Source organism: Pongo pygmaeus, chromosome 1 (assembly GCF_028885625.2).
Source record: "Pongo pygmaeus isolate AG05252 chromosome 1, NHGRI_mPonPyg2-v2.0_pri, whole genome shotgun sequence".
Taxonomy (NCBI): Eukaryota; Metazoa; Chordata; class Mammalia; order Primates; family Hominidae; genus Pongo; species Pongo pygmaeus.
Genome location: NC_072373.2, coordinates 123,844,907 through 123,867,149, shown reverse-complemented (window position 1 = coordinate 123,867,149; position 22,243 = coordinate 123,844,907). Strand labels below are relative to the sequence as shown.

The 22,243-nt window shown below is 35.7% G+C and overlaps 1 protein-coding gene and 1 pseudogene across 1 annotated transcript; one reads left to right on the top strand and one right to left on the bottom strand.

Annotated features, from left to right (window-relative positions):
• Positions 1–7,230: 7,230 nt before the first annotated feature.
• On the bottom strand, positions 7,231–8,335 carry LOC129042364 (matrin-3-like; annotated as a pseudogene).
• Positions 8,336–8,409: 74 nt separating this feature from the next.
• On the top strand, positions 8,410–10,310 carry LOC129042312 (matrin-3-like). Its single transcript, XM_054498177.2, is given in 2 exon segments — positions 8,410–8,983; positions 8,985–10,310. Coding segments are annotated over 2 exon segments (1,866 nt in total). The 5' UTR covers positions 8,410–8,443.
• Positions 10,311–22,243: the final 11,933 nt, after the last annotated feature.

The following is a 22,243-nucleotide window of genomic DNA, read 5'->3' as shown; positions in this document are numbered from 1 at the left end:
CATTCTCTGCATCACTCTCAGGTACACCAATCAAACATATATTTGGTCTTTTCACATAGTCCCATATTTCTTGGGAGGCTTTGTTCATTTCTTTTCACTCTTTTTTCTCTAATCTTGTTTTCTCACTTTATTTCATTGAGTGATCTTCAATCTCTGATATCCTTTCTTCTGCTTGATCAATTTGGCTATTGATACTTGTGTATGCTTCACGAAGTTCTCATGCTGTGTTTTTCAGCTCAGTCAGGTCATTTATGTTCTTCTCTAAATTGGTTATTCTAGTTAGCAATTCAGCTAACCTATTCTCAAGGCTTTTAGCTTCTTTGCATTGGGTTAGAACATGCTCCTTTAGCTCAGAGAAGTTTGTTATTACCCACTTTCTGAAGCCTACTTCTGTCAATTCGTCAAACTCATTCTCCGTTCAGTTTTGTCCCCTTGCTGGTGAGGAGTTGTGATCCTTTGGAGGAGAAAAGGCATTCTGGCTTTTAGAATTTTCAGCCTTTTTGCACTGGTTTCACCCCATCTTTGTGGATTTATCTACCTTTGTCTTCGATGTTGGTGGCCTTTGGATGGGGTCTCTGAGTGGACATCCTTTTTGTTTATGTTGATATTCCTTTCTGTTTGTTAGTTTTCTTTCTAATAGTCAGGGCCCTCTGCTGCAGGTCTGCTGGATTTTGCTGGAGGTCCACTCCAGACCCTGTTTGCCTGGGTATCACCAGCAGAAGCTGCAGAACAGCAAAGAATGTTGCCTGTTTCTTCCAATGGAAGCTTCGTTCCAGAGGGCCACCCGCCAGATGCCAATCAGAGCTCTCCTGTATGAGATGTCTGTCGGCCCTTACTGGGAGATGTCTCTTAATCGGAATACAAGGGGGGCATTGACCCATTTGAGGAGGCAGTCTGTCCCTTATCAGAGCTGTGCTAAGAGATCTGCTGCTCTCTTCAGAGCTGTCAGGCAGGGATGTTTAAGTCTGCTGAAGCTGGGCTGCAGCCACCCCTTCCCCCAAGTGCTCTGTCCCAGGGAGATGGGGTTTGATCTATACTTAATGTGACTGAGGCTGCTTCCTTTTTTTTTCAGAGATGCACTGCCCGGAGAGGAGGAATCTAGAGAGGCTGTCTGGCCACAGCGTCCTTGCTGAGCTGCAGTGGGCTCCAGCCAGTTCGAACTTCCTGACAGCTTTATTTGTACTGTGAAGGTAAAATCACCTACTCAAGCCTCAACAATGGGGAATCCCCCATCTCCCTACCAAGCTTTAGCATCCCAGGTTGACCTCAGACTGATGTGCTGGCAGCGAGAATTTCAAACCATTGGATCTTAGCTTGCTGGGCTCCATAGGGGTGGGACCTGCTGAGTCAGACCACTTGGCTCCCTGGCTTCAGTCCCCTTTCCAGGGAGTGAATGGTTCTGTCTTGCTGGCATTCCAGGTGCCACTGGGGTATGAAAACAAACAAACAAACAAACTCCTGCAGCTAGCTCAGTGTCTGACCAAACGTCTGCTCAGTTTTGTGCTTGAAACCCAGGGCCCTGGTAGTGTAGGCACTGGAGGGAATCTCCTGGACTGCTGGTTGTGAAGACCATGGGAAAAGTGCAGTATCTGTGTCGGAGTGCACCGTTCCTCCCAATACAGTCTCTCACGGCTTCCCTTGTCTGGGGGAGGGAAATCTCCTGACCCCTTGTGATTCCTGGGTGAGGCAACACCCCACCCTGCTTTGACTCCCCCTCCATAGGCTGCATCCGTTATCCAGCCAGTCCCAATGAGATGATTTGGGTACCTCAGCTGTAAATGCAGAAATCACCTGCTTTCTGCATCAGTCTCGCTGGGAGCTGCAGACCTGAGCTATTCCTATTAGGCCAGCCCATTGGGTACATTGTTGAAGTATAACTTTTCTGATCAAACACAATCATTTGTAAATACAAGTCCTATATCATAAAACTGAATAAATAGGAGATTTAAAAATTGTGGATTTCAAAAAATAATAATGAGTCTTTTAGATAGATCAAATCAAAGAGAGGAAAACAATTTGGGAAAAATCATGATAGAAGTATAGTAATTGAAATAATTTCAAAAAATCAATTCATGATAAAAATTTTAAACTATTAATTGGATATGAATATAAATACATATAATTAAATTAATATTTTAATAAGTATGAAGATTAACTTCTATAAGTTGAGTTAAAAGCTGGCTTGCCCCTTCTTCAAAGTGAGGACCTAGTGAGAAGATACTCATGTGGGAACCAGGAAGCACACCCTCACCAAACACCAAACCTGCTGAAACCTTGTTCTTGGACTCCCTAGCCTCAAGAACTATGAGATATAAGTTTCTGTTTATAAGCCACCCAGTCTATGGTATTTTTGCTACAGCAGTCCACATGGACAAAGACACTCTACCCAGATACAGGGTACCAAGAATGCCTAGGAAATAGGTACGAAATTTTATTATCACAGGGGTTTATGCTAATCAGCTTCAAAACGACTCCCAGTAATACTTGCTTGCTTTTTGGTATCCAATATAGTCACACATTCCACTCTGCTCATGTGTGGGCCAGACCTAGTGACTTGCTTTTAAAAATAAAATATGACAAAATGTCACTTCACTTCTGAAACATGTCTATAAAAATCTGTACCTCTGTTTGCTCACACTTTCTATATCACGCTGTTTGTATGGTGAGATCCACATCACAAGGAACTTAGGGTGGCCTCTGGCCAACAGCCAGTGAGGAATTGTGTCCTTAATTACAATAACCCTTGAGGAATAACAACCATATGAGCAAGCTTACTGTGCCTTTTAATGAGATCATAGCCCAGCCAACGTTATATTTGTATCCTTGTCAGAAACCTTAAAACAGAGTACCCAGCTAAATCATGTCTGGATTCCCAACCATTGAAATTGGGAGATAATAAATGGATTTTTTAAGCCTCTATGTTTTGGGTACATTTGTTATGCCAAAGTAGATAACAAAAACAATGCTCCTTTAACTTTGGTTTCTCCATTAAACCCAGTAAAATCTATAACAAAAGCATAGATCTGAAGTTGAGACTGAGTTTAAAATCTGGAGGAACATATTTCAGTAGATCCCATTCTTTTCTTTTGCTATAATTCAGTATATATTTTTTCTTAGCCTGAAGCTTTGTACAAAATTAAGTTATGTTATTTACCAGTGTCTAGTGGTCTTAGATACAGAACTAGTGAATGTCAAAGAGACTCATTCAGTACATGCTTTCTCTAAATTCTAAAGAGGCTATTAGCTTTTGTCATACCATGATGATTCATTTGCTCTCTGGTTAAAACAAACAGGTTATTTCTAAAGAACCATTAACTCTTTACTATATATGGAATACAGACAGCTCTAATTGTTTCTATTTTTAAAATAATAATTTGATGGAATAAATTATGTGTTTGAATTTCTAATATTGAGAGGCTATCCCTTCTAGAAAATCTCAGTTTGCCCATGAAATACTCATCTACTTAACTCAATTAAACTCAAAAATATACAATTGTTTATAAGGAGATCTGTTCTCACTATGATGAAAAGCATTTGACATGCAAAAATAGTCCAAACAACTTCAGTAAAGTAAAATATTTTTAAATTAAGTACTTGTATATCTTATACTAACCATAATCCTTAAATTGTTAAGAACTTTTAAGTAAAGTGGGAGTGGTGACTTACACCTTAATCCCAGCACTTTGGGAGGCCAAGGCCAGTGGATTGCTTGAGCCCAGGAGTCTCAATCTGGCTGAGATCAGATCTAGCTCAATCTCAGTCTGAGATCAGTCTGAGCTATATGGCCAAACCACATCTCCACCAAAAATCCACAAATTTAGGTGGGCTTGTTATCATGTGCTTGGGAGTTGGAGGCTGCAGTGAGCCCTGATCTTGCTACCCCACTCCAGCCTGAGTTACAGAGCAAGAACCCGACTTAAAAGAAGTAAATAAAATAAAGAAGATATAAGTGGATTTGAGACTTACATTTTTATTGAGATTTTTGTGAACTTTTTAATACCTATTAGACTATTTATGTAGTTGAAAGTAATTCAGCAGCTGGAGGATCTGCTGAAGATTTCGCCAATGAGTAAGGAAAGATACGAAACTGTATTTTTGAAGGTAGTCATAGGAGAAAAATACAGCATTATTGAAAGTACTCTATTGGGTTCAATATAGTGATATAGATGGAAAGGTGGATGGATGAGTGGATAGATGGCTAGAGACAGATAAATGAAAAGATATAAAAAACAGAGGGGCGTATTTTACATAATCTCATGTATCATTTATTCTTCCTTCCCACAGGATTTCTCTTCTGACTGAATTTTCATTTCATGCATGTACATCTTTAATGATTTTTCTTAGAGAAAGTATGTAAATAGTTATATTCTGGGTCCTGGTATGTTCAAATTGTTTTCCTTTTATTTGGATGTTTTCATTTTTATATATCTTGATTGAGGTATAATTTACATACCATAAAATTCAATCATTGAAAATCAATGACTTTTAGCAAATTTATAGATTTACAAAATAATCTCCATAATCCAGTTTTAGAAGATTTCCATCACACAAAAAAGTTCATTTCTGTGCCTTTGTAGTCAGCTCCTGTTTCTATCCTCAACCAGATGCAACTCCTAATCTGCTTTTTGTTTATATAAATCTGCCTTTCTGGACATTTTATAGAAATGTATCATATGAGAGTCCTTTGCAGCTGGCCTCTTTCACTTAATGTTTCTGAGATTCATTCACAGAACACAATGTATGCATAATTTATTCTTTTTATTGCCTAATAGTACACCATCATTAAGTTACGCCATGTTTTGTTCATCCACTTACCAGTTAATGAAAATTTGGATAATGTCCTGTTTGGAACTGTAAGAAACAGTACTATTTTGGTTACTGTGATGATTAATACTGAGTGTCAAGTTGATTGGACCGAAAGATGCAAAGTACTGTTCCTAGGTGTGTCTGTGAGATATTTCCAAAGAGATTAACATTTGAGTCAGTGGACTGAGAGAGGCAGACTCACCCTGAATTTGGATGGGCACCATCTAATCAGCTGTCAGCATGGCTAGAATAAAGCAAGCAGGAGAAGATGGAATAGCAGACTTGCTGAGTCTTCTGGCTTTCATATTTCTACCATCAAATGCCTCCTGCCCTCGAACATCAGACCCCAAGTTCTCCAGCTTTTGGGCTCTTGTACTTACACCAACAGGGGCTCTCGGTCCTTTGGCCACAGACTGAAGGCTGCACTGTTGGCTTCAGTACTTATGAGGTTTTGGGATTCAGTCTGAGCCACCACAGCCTTCCTTGCTCCTCAACTTAGAAGCAGCCTATCATGGGACTTTACCTTGTGGTCGTGTGAGTCAATCCTCCTTAATAAACTCCCTTTCATATACATATACATCTTATTAGTTCTGTCCCTCTAGAGAACCCTAACTAATACAAACACTGACATGCAAGAATGTTCTATAGACATATATTTTTATTTCTCTTGTGGAAATGTCAAAAATGGAATAAAGGGGCACTTACTAAGGGTTATATGGTAAATTTATGTTCAATTTTTTTGGACCAATGTGAAACTCTTTTTAAGATGATTGAATCACTGAACATTCCCAAAAGCAGAGTGAAGGTTGTAGTTTCTCCACATTATTCACACTTATTATATTTGTCTTTTGTATTAAACATACAAGAACAGATATCTTGTGTCTCATTCTCATGGGTATATAATGCGAGCTCATTATAGTTGTAATTTGCATTTTCTTAATGATTAATTATTTTGAGCATCTTCTCATGTACTTATTAAAACGTAGATGTCTTCTCTAGTGAACCGTTCATATCCTTTGCCTTTTTATTTATTTATTTCTTCATTCATTCATTCATTTTTTTTGAGACGGAGTCTTGCTCTTTTGCCCAGGCTGGAGTGCAGTGGCGTGATCTCGGCTCACTGCAAGCTCCACCTTGCCAGTTCATGCCATTCTCCTGCCTCAGCCTCCCGAGTAGCTGGGACTACAGGCACCCGCCACCGCATCCAGCTAATTTTTTGTATTTTTAGTAGAGACGGGGTTTCACCGTGTTAGCCAGGATGGCCTCGATCTCCTGACCTCATGATCCACCCGCCTGGGCCTCCCAAAGTGCTGGGATTACAGGCGTGAGCCACCGCTCCCGGCCATCCTTTGCCCCTTTTTAAAATTGGATTCTTTGTCTCACAGGTTTCTGAAATACTGTCAATTTTTCTTAATATATATTATCTTCTTCTTCTTTTTTTTTGGTTAACATTCCAAATATGTATAACCAATGAAGATGGCCTAAGGTTTTCTTTTGACTGGTATTCACTTCAGTAACTTGAATCCACATATGTAAGCAGTATATAACCAGAAATTTACAAGCAAACACAAATTATACATGCAAATTTCTGTTCACAAAGGTCACATGTGCAGGTACATGAATTAGAAGTGTGCATCTAGGATTATGGCCAAACTGTTTTTAAAATACAGAAATGTAAAATTACATCTTGAAAATATGAAGAGATGGTCTACACACTTCAAAAATCAAATGTTGCTTATACCAGAGATGTGTGACAATTACGGGATTCAAGTAACAAGCAATAAGATCTAAAAATTAATACTGGTCGAAGAGAATGGGAATATTTTTACATTTCACTGAAAATACATTGACTACTAGAATACCAAATCTAGCAGGAACTCAGGGGAAAGATTACAAATTCTGAAGCCAAATACTTAATATTTCTTATTACCTAAACAACAGAATAACATTAACAGAAAACTGCACCTGCATTTGAATTGCCAATCTCACATTAATGAAGTTCCTCAAAAATGAAATGCAACCAAAACAGGTTCAAACTCCAAATGAAAGTCTGCAAGGCTTAGATTAAAACATGGAATGTTTCAGATGAAAGTAATGAAAATACTATTGGTTTTGTTATTTATTGAATGGAATAAAATGTTGACATTTCTTTGAAACTTGGAACTACTATATTTCATTTTTCCAAATGGTTCTACATTTTTTTCTTAATGGTGCAAGTTGTCTTAAGTAGCTTAGGAAGTCAATCTCTACGAAGAACTTATGTCTGTTGCCATTCTGATAAAACAAAAACTATTCATTAACCATATGTGTATTTTCTTTTTGCTATAACACTTAACACATGAACAGACATCTATTATTTCTCCACTAAAACAAAAGAGTACAATAGTTTTCTTCTATCAGTATTGTATTTAAGAAAGGTTAACATTAAAAACAAAGAAACATTATTTTCTTTGAAATCGTTAAATCTTCTTGCACATCTGAAGTTTCCTTCTGTCTGCGTTTGTCTGCCAATATATTCAGAAATTTCTTTAATTTCTGATAATGAGGAAGGCTGATACAAGGAGTATTCTTTGCAACTTCTTCATTTGTATAAAAGAGTGATCACAGCTTACAGTAAAACCCTGTTTTAGGTATCATGTAGTCTATACCAACAGGAACATTGGGCTGATATGGTCCAGTTCTATACTCATCTGGGATTGTATAGTCCTCCTTGTTCTCATCACTTTGACCATCTGCGTTTTCAGTTGTATCTTTGTTGGGATCATCAGCATTCTCAGATTCAGCACCTGGTTCTGTGTTTTCCTCATTTTTAATTCCATTTTCCAATGCTGCTTCGTTTTCTTGATCAAGTTCCTCGATTTTGTCCACTTTAATTTCAACCAAACCATCATCATTTCTGTCACCAGATTTAAATGCCATGCCCGATTTACGAAGTTCCTGAAGTTCCAAATCTTTCTCATCACCAACCTCATCTAGAGTGACAAAACCTTCCATACTCCCTGGGAAACGATGCTTTTTAAGCTTTTTCTTTGCTGCTGCTGAAGCACTTGCATCGTTTTTCACAGTATCTGAAGGTTCCTTTTCTCCATCAGAAGTCACATCACCTAAATTAGCAAGACCCGTCTCGTCTCCCACTGAACTGCCACTTTCTAGCAGTGCTGCTGCTGCTGCTGCTTCATCTACAAGTAGCTCATCTTCAGATTCAAGAAGCATATTCGGTTCCTGCTCTGTCTGGTCATCCTTTGTGTCTTTCTCACCATCTTCACCGGACTTCTCTTCTTGTTCTTTATCTTCGGTTGAACTTTCAGGCTTCTGGGAACCATCTTGGATTTCTTGTCACTTGGAGATTCTTTGCTGTCTGGAGTGTTCTTGGGCTGCAGCCGCTGCTGCCACCTCTCACCAGCGCCGTTGCTAGGGGGGATTGTGGGAGCTTCCGCGATCTGCTCGCTGGGAGAGAGAGTTGTCTGCTGGTTCTCAGCTTGAAGAAGATTCTGCAGTCCTTATTGATGCTTTCTCTTGGCGTTAACATTTTTTGAAGCAAAGTTTACCTAGCTTTCTAGTTTGAACTTTCTTTTTGGCCGTCTTTAAAAAACTTTTTTTTTTTAAATCTATAAAATAGACAAGAGCTAGTTCTACAATGTCCAAGTCATTCCAGCAGTCATCTCTCAGTAGGGACTCACAGGGTCATGGGTGTGACCTGTTTGCGGCAGGCATAGGCCTTCCTGCTGCTGTTACCCAGTCTTTAAGTATGCCAGCATCTCTTGGAAGGATGAACCAGAGTACTGCACGCCTTGCTAGTTTAATGAATCTTGGAACGAGTTCTTCATTGAATCAACAAGGAGCTCATAGTGCACGGTCTTCTGCTAGTACTTCTTCCCATAATTTACAGTCTATATTTAACATTGGAAGTAGAGGTCCATGCCCTTTATCTTCTCAACACCGTAGCGATGCAGACCAGGCCAGTAACATTTTGGCCAGCTTTGGTCTGTCTGCTGGAGACTTAGATGAACTGAGTCGTTATCCAGAGGACAAGATGACTCCTGAGAATTTGCCCCAAATCCTTCTACAGCTTAAAAGGAGGAGAACTGAAGAAGGCCCTACCTTGAGTTATGGTAGAGATGACAGATCTGCTGCATGGGAGCCACCATACAGAGTACCTAGGGATGATTGGGAAGAAAAAAAGGCACTTTAGAAGAGATAGTTTTGATGATCGTGGTCCTAGTCTCAACCTGGTGCTTGATTATGATCATGGAAGTCATTCTCAAGAATCTGGATATTATGACAGAATGGATTATGAAGATGACAGATTACGAGATGGAGAAAGGTGTAGGGATGAGTCTTTTTTTGGTGAGACCTCGCATAACTACCATAAATTTGACAGTGAGTATGAGAGAATGGGACGTGTTCATGGTCCTGACCCCTTACAAGAGAGATCTCTCTTTGAGAAAAAGAAGGGCGCTCCTCCAAGTAGCAATATTGAAGACTTTCATGGACTCTTACTGAAAGGTTATACCCATCTGTGCTCTATATGTGATTTGCCAGTTCATTCTAATGAGGTGTTGAGTCAACATATCAATGGAGCAAGCCACAATCGTCGATGCCAGCCTCTTCTTGAAATCTACCCAGAATGGAATCCTGACAATGATACAGAACACACAGTGGGCGATCCATTCATGTTGCAGCATTCTACAAACCCAGCACCAGGAATTCTGGGATCTCCACCTCCCTCGTTTCATCTTGGAGGACCAGCAATTGGACCAAGAGGAAATCTGGGTGCTGGAAATGGAAATCTGCAAAGAACTAGACACATAAAAAATGGCAGAGTGGAAACTAGCAGAGTTGTTCACATCATGGATTTTCAGCGAGGGAAAAACTTGAGATACCAGCTATTACAGCTGGTAGAACCATTTGGAGTCATTTCAAGTCATCTGATTCTAAATAAAATTAATGAGGCATTTATTGAAAGGGCAACCACAGAGGATGCTCAGGCTGCAGTGGATTATTATACAACCACAACAGTGTTAGTATTAGGCAAGCCAGTGAGAGTTCATTTAGCCCAGAAGTATAAAAGAATAAAGAAACCTGAAGGAAAGCCAGATCAGAAGTTTGATCAAAGGCAAGAGCTTGGATGTATGATACATCTCAGCAATTTGCCCCATTCTGCCTATTCTGATAGTGCTGTTCTCAAGCTTGCTGAGCCTTATGGGAAAATAAAGAATTACATATTGATGAGTATGAAAAGTCAGGCTTTTATTGAGATGGAGACAAGAGAAGATGCAACGGCAATGGTTGACCATTGTTTGAAAAAAGCCCTTTAGTTTCAGGAGAGATGTGTGAAGGCAGACCTGTCTGAGAAATATAAAAAACTGGTACTGAGGATTCCAAACAGATGCATTGATTTACTGAAAAAAGATAATATATATTATATTCTCTATGTCCTTCATAGTTCTCTGTATCTTAAAGTATATGGATGCCTTCTTCTGCCATTTCAAATATTCTATTGAAAACCTCTAGAAAATCTTTGTTTTAGTCTCTTTACTTTTCAACTCCAGAATTTCCATTTGTTTCTCTTAGTGTTTATTTTCTTTATGGGCATTCTGTCTATGTTGAATCATTGTGATCATTTTTTTTTAGTTCTTTGAAGATAGTTTTCATTATTTTTTGATATTTACAATAGCTGCTTTAAAAGCTTTGTCTGCTAGTTTTAATATCAAACACTTTCTATCGGCTGCATTTTACTGGTGTGTGTGTCATATATTCTGTTGTCTCTTAACTTTTCATTGAAAAATTGTCATTTTAGATACTATATTTTTAGTGAATTCTAAGTTTTCTTCCAAAGGTTGTTTTGTTGTTCTTTTGTGTAGTTGTTATTGTTTAGCACCTTGCCTGGATTAAATCTGAGCAATCTCATGACATTTGTTCACAGATATTTCTAAGCAATTTTTGGAATTTAAATCTAAATTTTTAAGTCTGAGTCCCTAGGGATTGCTTCTGTGTTTATATAGCTTAATGTTCATGTCATCATTAGGCAAAAGTTGTGCTTATACATCTTGAGTCTAAAGGCTACCACCCTTGATGGTGGTCATGTGTGTGTGTGTGTGTTGAAATAATACATTCAAGGTGTTTCACAAGTATATCTCACTCTCACTTTAGGGGGCCATCTTGTATCTTTTCTGAAGTTGGGCACATTCCCAGTTAGCCAGGAATGTATGGATAGATGAGGCCCACTGTAGTTTCTCCCACAAACGCACAGCCTTCCAGCCAAAAATAGGAATGTGTGTTGTGTTTATTATAACCTCTTACTGTTATTCATTTCCTGATCTTTCTTTTAAATTTTTGGCTAATCTGTCAAAATTTAAATCTGGTCCATTGTTTCTCATACATAATCACAAGCTCTGGCTAATGGATCTGCTGGCCTTTGTCATTCACTCTCTCTAAACTCGCTTATGTTACTGTCAATCTCACAAAATATATTCCTCTCTGAATCTGGAGATCCCGGGTCACAATGGGCTCTCTTTAGTGATGGGGTGTTTTGTTCTTCATGACTGGTCTCTGGTAGAATAACTGAGTCACTGAGGCTGAGTTAAGGGAATGAAGGAAGACTCAGATAAGAATGCCATAGTCTCACATTATTTTGGACAAAGGTTTAGTAGTTTTCATGTATAAACCTTTTTAAATTTGTTGTATGTCTTTGTATATCTTTACCGGAGCTCTGATATATATATTTATATATATATTATATATAAAAAAACATATATATAAAGTATATACATATATTATAAGCTGATATATATATATATATATTTAATGTATCTAGTTTGATCATTGCTTTTAGGGAAGGTTTGATGATATCCTCATCCCATCCTGCCATAAAACCCATTGAAATGTCTTTCTTTGCTCCTTTCAACAGACGCATGTTATTTCTGATGAGTGCAAGATTCCGACATTACAGTTTTGTTTTCTTCCCCTCAAGTATCTACCGATTGTATTTTACAGTTTTTTACATTGTGCCATTAGTGATAGATTCAATTATTGTATGATTCTTCTTTTTTCTTTTAAAAATCTCTAAATTTCCCCTCTGAAACTTTGTAGTATATATTCATTGTCCCTGGAGTTTAGCAGCTTCACTAAAGTTCAACTCATGGAATCTTTTTTATATATATTTGAAACTCAAGAGAATTTGCCTCTCCCTCTAATGATTACATTCAGCAAATGTTCTATTTGGGTTTCTTTTGAAGAGATCCAATGATATCTGCCTGGATTCCGTTTCAAGAAAAGAAAGACAGGTTATATATTTTGTATGGCCATTTATTTTAGCCTGCTGCTAAGAGATACAAGGGCACCCACTCTCTGACAAAAATATCTTAGAAAACTTGCTGTTTCAGAATTGCAATTGTGATTCCCTCAATATGCTGAAATTTACTTTCTCCAAGGAGAAAGTTGGAAAAAAAGAGGAGTTTAAATTATATACCGAGGCCATATTTTTTGTTCATCCATAAAATGTAAAGAATCTGATCATTTTTAATATTTGATATAGTATTGTCAAAAGTACAAATAATTTGAGACATTAGAGTTGAAAGACAGTGATAGCGTATCATACTGCAAACTATACACCGTATAGGAAATACATTTAAAATATTAACTTTTGAGCCCAGAATTTTCTTTGAACCTCTCTCTTTTGTGTATCATAACATTTGCAAGTTATTCTATATGCTGACTTTTTTCAAAAACCTTTTATCAGAAGCAACCATATTCTGACCTAGGTGATTTATTCGTTGTTTCTTATGTCCCTCTCCCACCTCCAATTAGATTTGCTATCAAATTGTTGCCCACATATTTACAGAATCCTATACACACATATATCTACTAAGAATTCAAGATTATATGCCAAACACAGTGTTTTAAAGTTATTGATCAAAATATTGAATTATTTGCTTTCTGTTCCTGAAAAAGAAATTATGGCGGGCTTGTTAGTGTCTCTACTTGCAGGAGGATTTTATTTCCCTATGCTCTTGGACCTAGGAGTGGTCAGATAACTTTTTGGCCACTTCAGAGCTGATATTTTAAGAACTCATTGGTTTTCTGTGTTTCTTTTTCCTCAACACCAACAATATTCTAGATATGAGCTTCTCTGCCTATTACAGATATGGAATTAAGGCAATGTGGTATAGAGCAAAAGCTGACCCACAATGAACATTTAACTTAAATGACACACATTAGTTTTTATAAGCAGATGAGAATTGGGAGCAATTTATGATCAAAGCAAAATTTAGCTTATTCTGATCAACGTAACTTTAATAAATACGGTTTTCTCATACTTCTTTTGAAAGGTCAAATAAAAATTCACATAAAATGTTTTCATTTTTTATTTTATTCTCTGCAAAACTAATGATAAGAGAAGGCAACTATGGTAAAGAAAACAATCTGCCTTTCTTATGTATATTGCCATTACTATTGAAATATTTCACCTCTGTGTTATTGAATTTTCTTCAGTTCTCATGAACTGCATTCCCAGACAAACTACAAATCACACACCAAGGATTTTATCTGTGTCTGCTTATTTAGTAGACTTACCATTACTCAGCTTTAATGAGACCTAGTCAGGCCCATAACCCTGCTGATTTTCACAGATATAAGTAAATCCAAAGTCCCAGACACTGGGCTACCCAATTACAAACTATGAAACCCAGATATTAGAGGCACAGTGAGAATTGGTTGAGCAAATGAAAGAAAATGAAATCAATATTAACAACTTGGGAGCTGCCAAGTAAATTATTTGGCCAAGCATTGCTCTAGGCCAGAACCAAAGAAAAATTTCTGTAAAGAGCCAAACAGAAAATATTTTAAGCTTTGCAAGCAATATGATAACTGCTGTTGTAGTGTGAAATCAGCTGTAGACCTACAATTGACATGAGTGAGACTGTGTTCAAATAAAATTTTATTTACAAAATTAATTTAATATTTCTTAAATTGAATATTAACATTTTACTATATGAGGTATATTCCAAACTATACCATTTTTGAAACCTGTATATTTGTTGATATGAAGAAGCTTACATTTTGACTTAAGTTTAATTTGGCTAAAATAATTTATTTTATGATTATCCACAAAAATACTATAATAAATATTTTATTTATTCAGAATTAAATTAGCAATTTTCTGATAGGCAATTTGAGTTCAACAGTGAAAATTAAAGTCAACCTCAAATATATCTGTCACTACTAAAGGTAAACTATTAATCCGAGAAGTTGTTTTTATTTTAACAATATAAATATGCATAGACATGGAAATCTGAATAATACCCAAAAATGTTTCCATTATAGAATAAGTTATTAGCCATGAGAAGTAATATTTGTTGGGTGTAATAGCATACTTTCATTACAATTATAATCTAAGTAAAGTTGTATTATAATGAAAAGTATAGCAATATAAAATAAATACAATGTTAATTATTGATTACATTTAAATAGTTAATCTCTTCAGTTACATATTTTATGCTTATTATTAACTACAAACTACTTTAAATTGCATGTAATTAATATGCATTGAAGGTCTACTTAATTACTCTTCATTTTTCTTATATACCACAATTGTATATTTTAGGCCCTTATTTATCTTCTGATGTTTTATTTTCAATTTTTAAAAGCCAATAATAATTTATAATAATAATTATAGTAAGAAATTATGTGCCTGTAATTCCAGCACTTTGGGAGGCCAAGGCTGGTGGATTGTTTGAGGTCAGGGATTCAAGACCCACCTGACCAACATGGTGAAAACACATTTCTACTAAAAATACAACAAAATTAGCCAGGCATGGTGGCAGGTGCCTGTAATCCCAGCTACCTGGGAGGCTGAGGCAGAAGAATCAACCCAGGAGGCGGAGGCTGCAGTGAGCCGAGATCATACCACTGCACTTCAGCCTGGGTGACAGAGGGAGATCTTAGTCTCAAAAAAAAATAAAATAAAATGAAATAAAGAAAGAAAAAAATTATATATTAACTTGAAAGCAATATTAAATGTTCCTTTATCTTTTTTGTCTAAGTTTTGTTTTAACTTCCAGGGTACATGTGCAGGATGTGCAGGTTTGTTACGTAGGTAAACATGTGCCATGGTGGTTTTCTGCACAGATCAACTCATTTCCTATGTATTAAGCCCAGCATCCATTAGCTATTCTTCCTGATGGTCTCCCTCCCTCCTCCAGCTTCCTCTAACAGGCCCCAGTGTATGCTGCTCCCCACCATGTATCCATATGTTTTAATCGTTCAGCTCACATTTATAAGTGAGAACATGCAGTGCTTGGTTCTCTGTTCCTGCATTAGTTTGCTGAGGATAAGGACTTCCAGCTCCATTCATGTCCCTGCAAAATATATGAAGGCATTCTTTTTTATGGCTGTCTAGCATTCCATGGTGTATATATACCACATTTTCTTTTTCCACTCTTCTGGGTTGTTACAGAAACACCAGAGATCAATTTCTATGTTTATGCAAAAACAACTGTTTATGGGACTCTTGGGCTGGTTTCAGTCCCCCCCTTTCTATTTTTCAATTCTTCAATCATGAGGAATCCAGTTGTCAATCCTTCTGGCTACTTCATGTTGAGGAGGAGTGTTGTCAGAAGCTCCATACCATGGTTGACCATGTAGCCACCCAGGAATCAAAGGTTAATCTAATATAGAGTTTTCTTCTGACATACAATATTTCTCTCTTCAGTCCACCACTTCCACCAAAGACAAATCAAAGAAGGACCAATCTACTTGAAAAATTAGCTTTAGTGCCGTATACTTGGCTTGATTACCCACAAAATATGTGACAAGAATCATTGTCCATATAGATCCTCCCTAATTGGCTTTACTGAAACATCTCAAAGGTCATTTTGGTCAGAGCCCCGAGATAATAATCAGTTCTTTCAAATGTGTCCCATTACAAAAGAAATCTTGTGGTTATTAACTGTATCCAAACAAACACAATACCATGAATTAAGAAGTTTCACAAATAGTTTACAAATTCTGGAGAAATTAGGCAAAGAAAGAGAAACATGACTCAAATTATGTTTACGAAACTATACACAATACACTTAAAGTATGTTCCAAGGCTATAAATAGCCTAAACGAAAAAGATTCTCCAGATTTTGAAAAACAAAACAAAAAGAATCAGCAATGTTTCAAATAAAAAAAGCCATAAAAAATTATTTCTGTCCTCCATTAGCTTAGCCCATGCAATCAACTCTTGTTCTGCTTCATATTGGGTTAGCAATCTTCACAAATACATCAGCCTTTCGATTAGTGACCTGAAAGTGTTCTCTCTAATCCAATGGAAAAGTCTCCAAAGTTATCAGAAACCTGCATTCAAGAATAATTTTCATGAACTCTTCCAAGGAAGCAGGCCTTGGACTGTAGCTGATTATAAGTCACTTTTTTTGAGAAAGATCAAAGCAAATCATCAATTGTGGATGACAAAAGTCTTAGGACAGCCATAGTTAAAGACACAGTTGATAAGAAAATGTGTTTTTATGCTGCATACAACAATTTAATATAATCATAATTATTACTGACAACATAAATATCAAAACATATCAAAATTTTGGTAATCTCATACAATCCTGGAACACATATTAACAACACATCTATAAGGAAGCTAAGCACCACCTCAGGTTTGACAATGCATCCTGCCCAATATTAACATAACAAATAAGTCTAATAAGACTAATATGTCTCTCTCTGGCTTCAGAGAAACTAATATCCAAAAAAGTTATTTAAAGGACAAAAAGACTGAAATTAGGCTTTAAAATTTTGCTGTTGGAAAGTGTCAAGTTTTAAGATACTTGATGACACAAAGTAGGATCACAAGTCATTATAAAATAGTCATTCATTAGCCAAAATGATAAAACAAAAATGTTTACTCCTTAATAGAGAGCAAACACAGTTTCACAAACCATATGACCTAATACTTAAGCAGCTTGAGGCCAACTAAATCTCTCTTCCCCCTCCATTTTCTCCCTGCAGTTTACTCAAAGGTAAACACATAATTTTATCTGTTAATATTATACTTTGTTAAAAAGAGAAAACTAAAGCTTACCTTTGTATGATATATTGCTAGTATTAAAGCAATTTCAATATAACCTTATAAACAAATCTAATTTTAATCGGTTTGACCACAAAGTAAGATTTCCATAAATTTTTAGAAACTTTTCCAATTTTTTATTAAAAAGTGGATTAATGCTCCAACAAAGCCTTGTTATCCCAACATCTGGGCCCAGAGGTTGGCCTTGCATCAGTGTGTTTTTTATTTTAATGCTTAATTTATGGAAAAACTCTGAACTAATCTTAACTCTCAAAATCAACCCTTAAAATATCAGTCACCCACCTCTTTGCCAACAGTCCCTGGTCCTAGAGGAATTGAGTAGTTTTAATTTATGGCCCTGTGTCTCACAAAAGCAGTTCATTTTGATTGTTTCTTTCTCTCAGATCCAATGATGATGCTTCAACTGATGTCAATGCTCAAAATTTAGCAGGAATCAGTGACTTTTTCAGATCCAGAAGTCAAAGCTCTGTAACTTAACAGCACAAAATTAGTTAATAAGATATTTTAACTACTGAAAGTCCTATCATTTCCTCTGACATGTTACAAATCAAAACACTGCTATTTGGTGTTTAGGAGTTCGCACCTGCAGAACTTCAAACTACTGTATAAAAGTAGTTAGGTTATTCACTGCATACATCTAATTACTAGCATTCTAGTAACAGAACTGTGACCAAAAGCATAAAAAATGTCATAGATCCCATGCCAAGCATATCAAAGTAAGAAAACTCACTTTTCTCTCCATCATTAAAACCTGATCAGTGAAATAAGAATAAATTATCTCCTTTCACTTAAATACTATATAACAAAACAATAAAAAGGTAAGAAAAAAACAAAGTAATTTCTTTTCAGCTATTTAAAAAGAGCATTATTGCATATTTCCAAGATTGGTTTATAGATACAGTACTGACAATGGATTTGCTAACTTTTACCACCAAAATCTTCAAACCAGTGTAATACTTGCACATTTTTTGTTTTTGAGTACACACATGAAGGCTCATAAGTAATAAAATGATTGGGATCAAAATTCACTGGAAAGTCTCACATTTTTATTACTACTTAATTCAAGTGAATGTTACTTAATTTTAATAATGGTCAACACAACTAAATAAGTTTGAGAGAAACTCCAATCAATATAATTTTTAAATGACAAGGCCAGTCTCCTGAACAATAAAACTTTGCACCCATATCACAGATTTTCTTCATTATCTACAGGAAAATATCTGAAATTTACTCAAGCTATTAATTGAATTGAATTGCCTAGGAAATAAACATCATTTAAACATTTTTGTTCTCATCTACTTTTTCAAATAATAAATAATGTACTATTTCTGTTCAGAACTTATTTTAAAAGTCTTTTATGTATTTGTAGTTGTTGCTATTGTTGTTGCTGGCCAGTAAGCTTAAAGCTCTCATAGCTCTCTAGATAATCAGAAGCAAACAAAACCAGCCAAATTCCAAATGGCTGGTGTGCTCCATCAATTCCTGCAGGCCCAACAAACGTAGCCTAGGAATTTTAGATGAATAGAATAAATGGGCTGGGCTTGGCGGCTCATGCCTGTAATCCCAGTACTTTGGTAGGCTGAGGCAGGTAGATCACCTGAGGTCAGGAGTTTGAGACCAGCCTGGCCAACATGGTGAAAACCCATCTGTACTAAAAATACAAAAATTAGCTGGATGTTGTGGCAGGCACCTGTAACCCCAGCTACTCAGGAAGCTCTGGCAGGCGAATCACTTCAACCCAGGAGACAGAGGTTGCAGTCACCCAAGATCGGGCTATTGTATTCCAGCCTTGGTGACACAGTGAGATTCTGTGTCAAAAAATAAATGAATAAATAAATAAAGCAAATGATGACTTGCTAGAAATCCACAGGAAACAAAATAACTCTTCAGAGAACCAAATAAAATTCTTCCACTAGAAAATAAAAATCATCAATAGTTTTATATTTATTCACACACAAGCCATAAACCCAAAGAAGAAAAAACAGCAACCAAATGAAAATCAGAAGCAAAAACAAATAAACAGGAAACTAACCCTAAATGTTTCCAACTCAGTCTACCTTGGAGGCTGAAGTGTTTCTTAGAGCCTAAAAGTCACATGATTAATATTTTATTCCTGATACACAATTCAGTGTCCTTAAGTCCACCAATATTACCACACATCCTATGCAATCAAGAAATTCACTTTAGGCACATGACCGGTAATTACTCCAGGGCTAGAAATATCCATGAAAAACAGCAAACATAATATGTAGTAATGCAAGCATGTATGTGAGATTTGGCTCCACACTAAATCTGGCTTCATGCTTAGTTATATTAAAGAATAATTGCTAAACTGCCAGTACATTTCCTTACAATATTTCTTACTTTAACTTAATCAAGACTAAGAGCTTTAACTATGAAAAGTTTAATTAAACAAATTTCTCCAATTGTCTATCAGATTTTAAACAATATTTTGTTATCTAAACTTTTTCAACTTTCTATTTTCTCCATATGTGCATAAAGATAGGTACACAGAGAAACAGGAAAAACTACATATGACTTACACAGACTATCCACAACATGTCTGGGCTCTCCGTTCAGTCCCAGATTTTTTCCTTCTTCTTTAAATAACTAGTCATTTTATCCTAGGTCAAAAAATTAACCATACAACTTCTTTTATCATACAAAATTATCTTTTTTTATAAATTTTCTCACCAAAAATGCATTTTCATATACATTACTTTCTTCACATCTCTCTCCCTTACTTACCAGTTCCTTACTACTGTTTCATAAATAACCTTTTAAAGTCTATAATTTAAATTAACTTTAATATAACTTCTGAATTAGATAACATTATTCTTTGTCCCACTAATAACACATCTTTAGGTATATTTTATATATATAATTATATATTAACTATAATTCTTATCCTTGGTAACCTTAAATTTTAGTGAAAACCAAGGAAGTAAGTTTTAGTGAAAACCAAGAAAGCAAGAAATCCTAAGCTGCCTATCAGGTATTAGCATTTTATGAATGAGAAGAATTCCACATTTTTTAGAACATGTTTCTAACCTTTTCTGAATTAGAAATGACCTAACCATTTAATAAGAATATTTTAATTTACACAAAAACTTCACCTACAGCACTTATACATTCATATTTTAAGAGTTTATCTAGAATATTTACGTGCTTTCTTGTTATCCAGTTTATATTCTGTGAAAATTAAGGTTTACTACCTGGACATTTTCACCAATGAAATTCTTTCACCAGAATATTCAGCTGTTTTCATTATACCAACAATATTAAATCAGTCTTACTTATCAAAAAATTCACACAAAAAATTGTTTTGTTGTGGCTAGATTTATGATTCCATAACTTTCTGTGACAAACCCTGATATCTCAAAATATCTAGCAAAGACAAATAGAAAACCCAGACAAAAATGTATGCTGACAATTCTGAGGGTATTTCATTTTTATTTTATCAATAATTTTAAAGCCAGGTTGCTTACTAAAGGTTTACTTAAGTCATGTGAACATGAAAAATGCTTGGAGTTTTTTACTTAATTTATGAGTGCTCTTTTATTTGTAAGCCAATTTGGTAGACATAACATGTGTGTTAACTAACATTGATTGGTTAAAAACACCAACCGATATCCAAAATATATATAGATGCGAAAATATGTAACATAAATTTAGAAAATTGAATACCATAATAAAGAAATGCAAAATGCATTATAACCAAGTGAGGTTAACACCAGATATTAAGATCAGTTTAATATTAAAGAATCAATGTAATTTATCATATGTATAAATATATGACCAATCCAGAGATAGTAACCATGCAGTATTTGAGCAGTTTACTGTAAGAAAAAAAGTGTTAACTACAACAGGAGTCGAAATTATAATAAGTTGGTTAGTAAGAAGTAAGCATATCTCCAAAAATTATTGAAGTAACAGACATCATAGTAATTTCCCATAGGATTGAGCTATAGGAGAGCCTTTGCCTGCAGTTCAAAGATATAAGACTGAAGATATATCTTGGAGATGGCAAGACTATTGCTTACTGAATGACAGAGCAGTCACTGTGGAGATGCACTGCTGAAATTTCCTGAAAATCATTCCTCTAGAATTTGCCATATGTTGTTGAGAAAAGCCCTTCATGTGGAGGTTTCTAATGCAGACACTCTGCTGCAGTCTAAAAAATGAAAATGTAAAGAATAAAGAAAATAATGATTAATATATACAAATAAATACATATACATAATGAGAAACATAGAAAACATCCAAAGTTACCAGTCTTGATTTCTGTAATTGTTCTCAAGGCCTTAATTGATATCTACAGCTTCATTCAAACTACCATTTCAGTATTTCCCTGCCCTTGAGTTCACCTCCTTTCGTCAAGATTCTTTTCTGTATTGACCTAAATCTTCATATCTTCATTCTCAGAAAGTCTGAAACCCTCAGTATGTTTTTTTTTTTTATTTTTTTATTTTTTTTATTTTTTTCTGATTTCTGAGATTTTCTATCAATGTTTACAATTGGGCATGGATATACTTGGAAAGTGCCCCAGAGAATCTGCTGGGATGTACATATAGTCTACTTTGACTTCATTATGTAGAAGCAATACTTTTTCACTTAAAAGTTAAGGTGAATCACTCCATCCAGTAGATTAATCCTCCTTTTTTTCCATTAGTTTAATGGCATAGGTAGTCCCAAAAGTCCAGGAGGTAGTCTCCTCTTTCAATTTAGTGAAACCATTAATTGAGTTTTCTTTCTAGATTCATATCACTTTTAGAATTAATGTCTCCAAAGAAACTGAGCTCAAACATACCATGTAGGAAACAATTATTCTGCAATTGGGTAGGTTTTTAGGTATATTATGATTCCTATCATAGAGCCACTCCCATTTCCACATTTATTTTTTTCAGACTCAAAGCTTCTGGCTGTGTGGAAAAGCATCCTATATAAAGAATTTTGATTTAAAACATATTGTATCCTGAAGTACATTTTATCCTTTTAGGCATCTCTCTCTCAACTGGTGTCAAAATGAGTCTTCAGTATGCCAGTGTATCTTTCAATTAGGCCAGCTTCTTCAGGTGATGAAATGTGTGGTAAAACAAATGCATTACATGAGTATAAGTTTATTTCTGTACTTTGCTTTCTCTGAAATGAATTCCTGATCATGCCTAATGTGAGAAATGACACAAAGCTAAGGTATGTTGATCATCTAAGGTTCCATGGTTGGGCTTTCATTCTCTACCAAGACCCAGTAGCAAGTCAGAGTCTGTTTCTCAGAAGGAGAATAGTATCATCTGCTAAACATGGCACAGATTTTATTCAAAATCCTGGAGATTTTCTCTGCATTTTTTTCTGTTT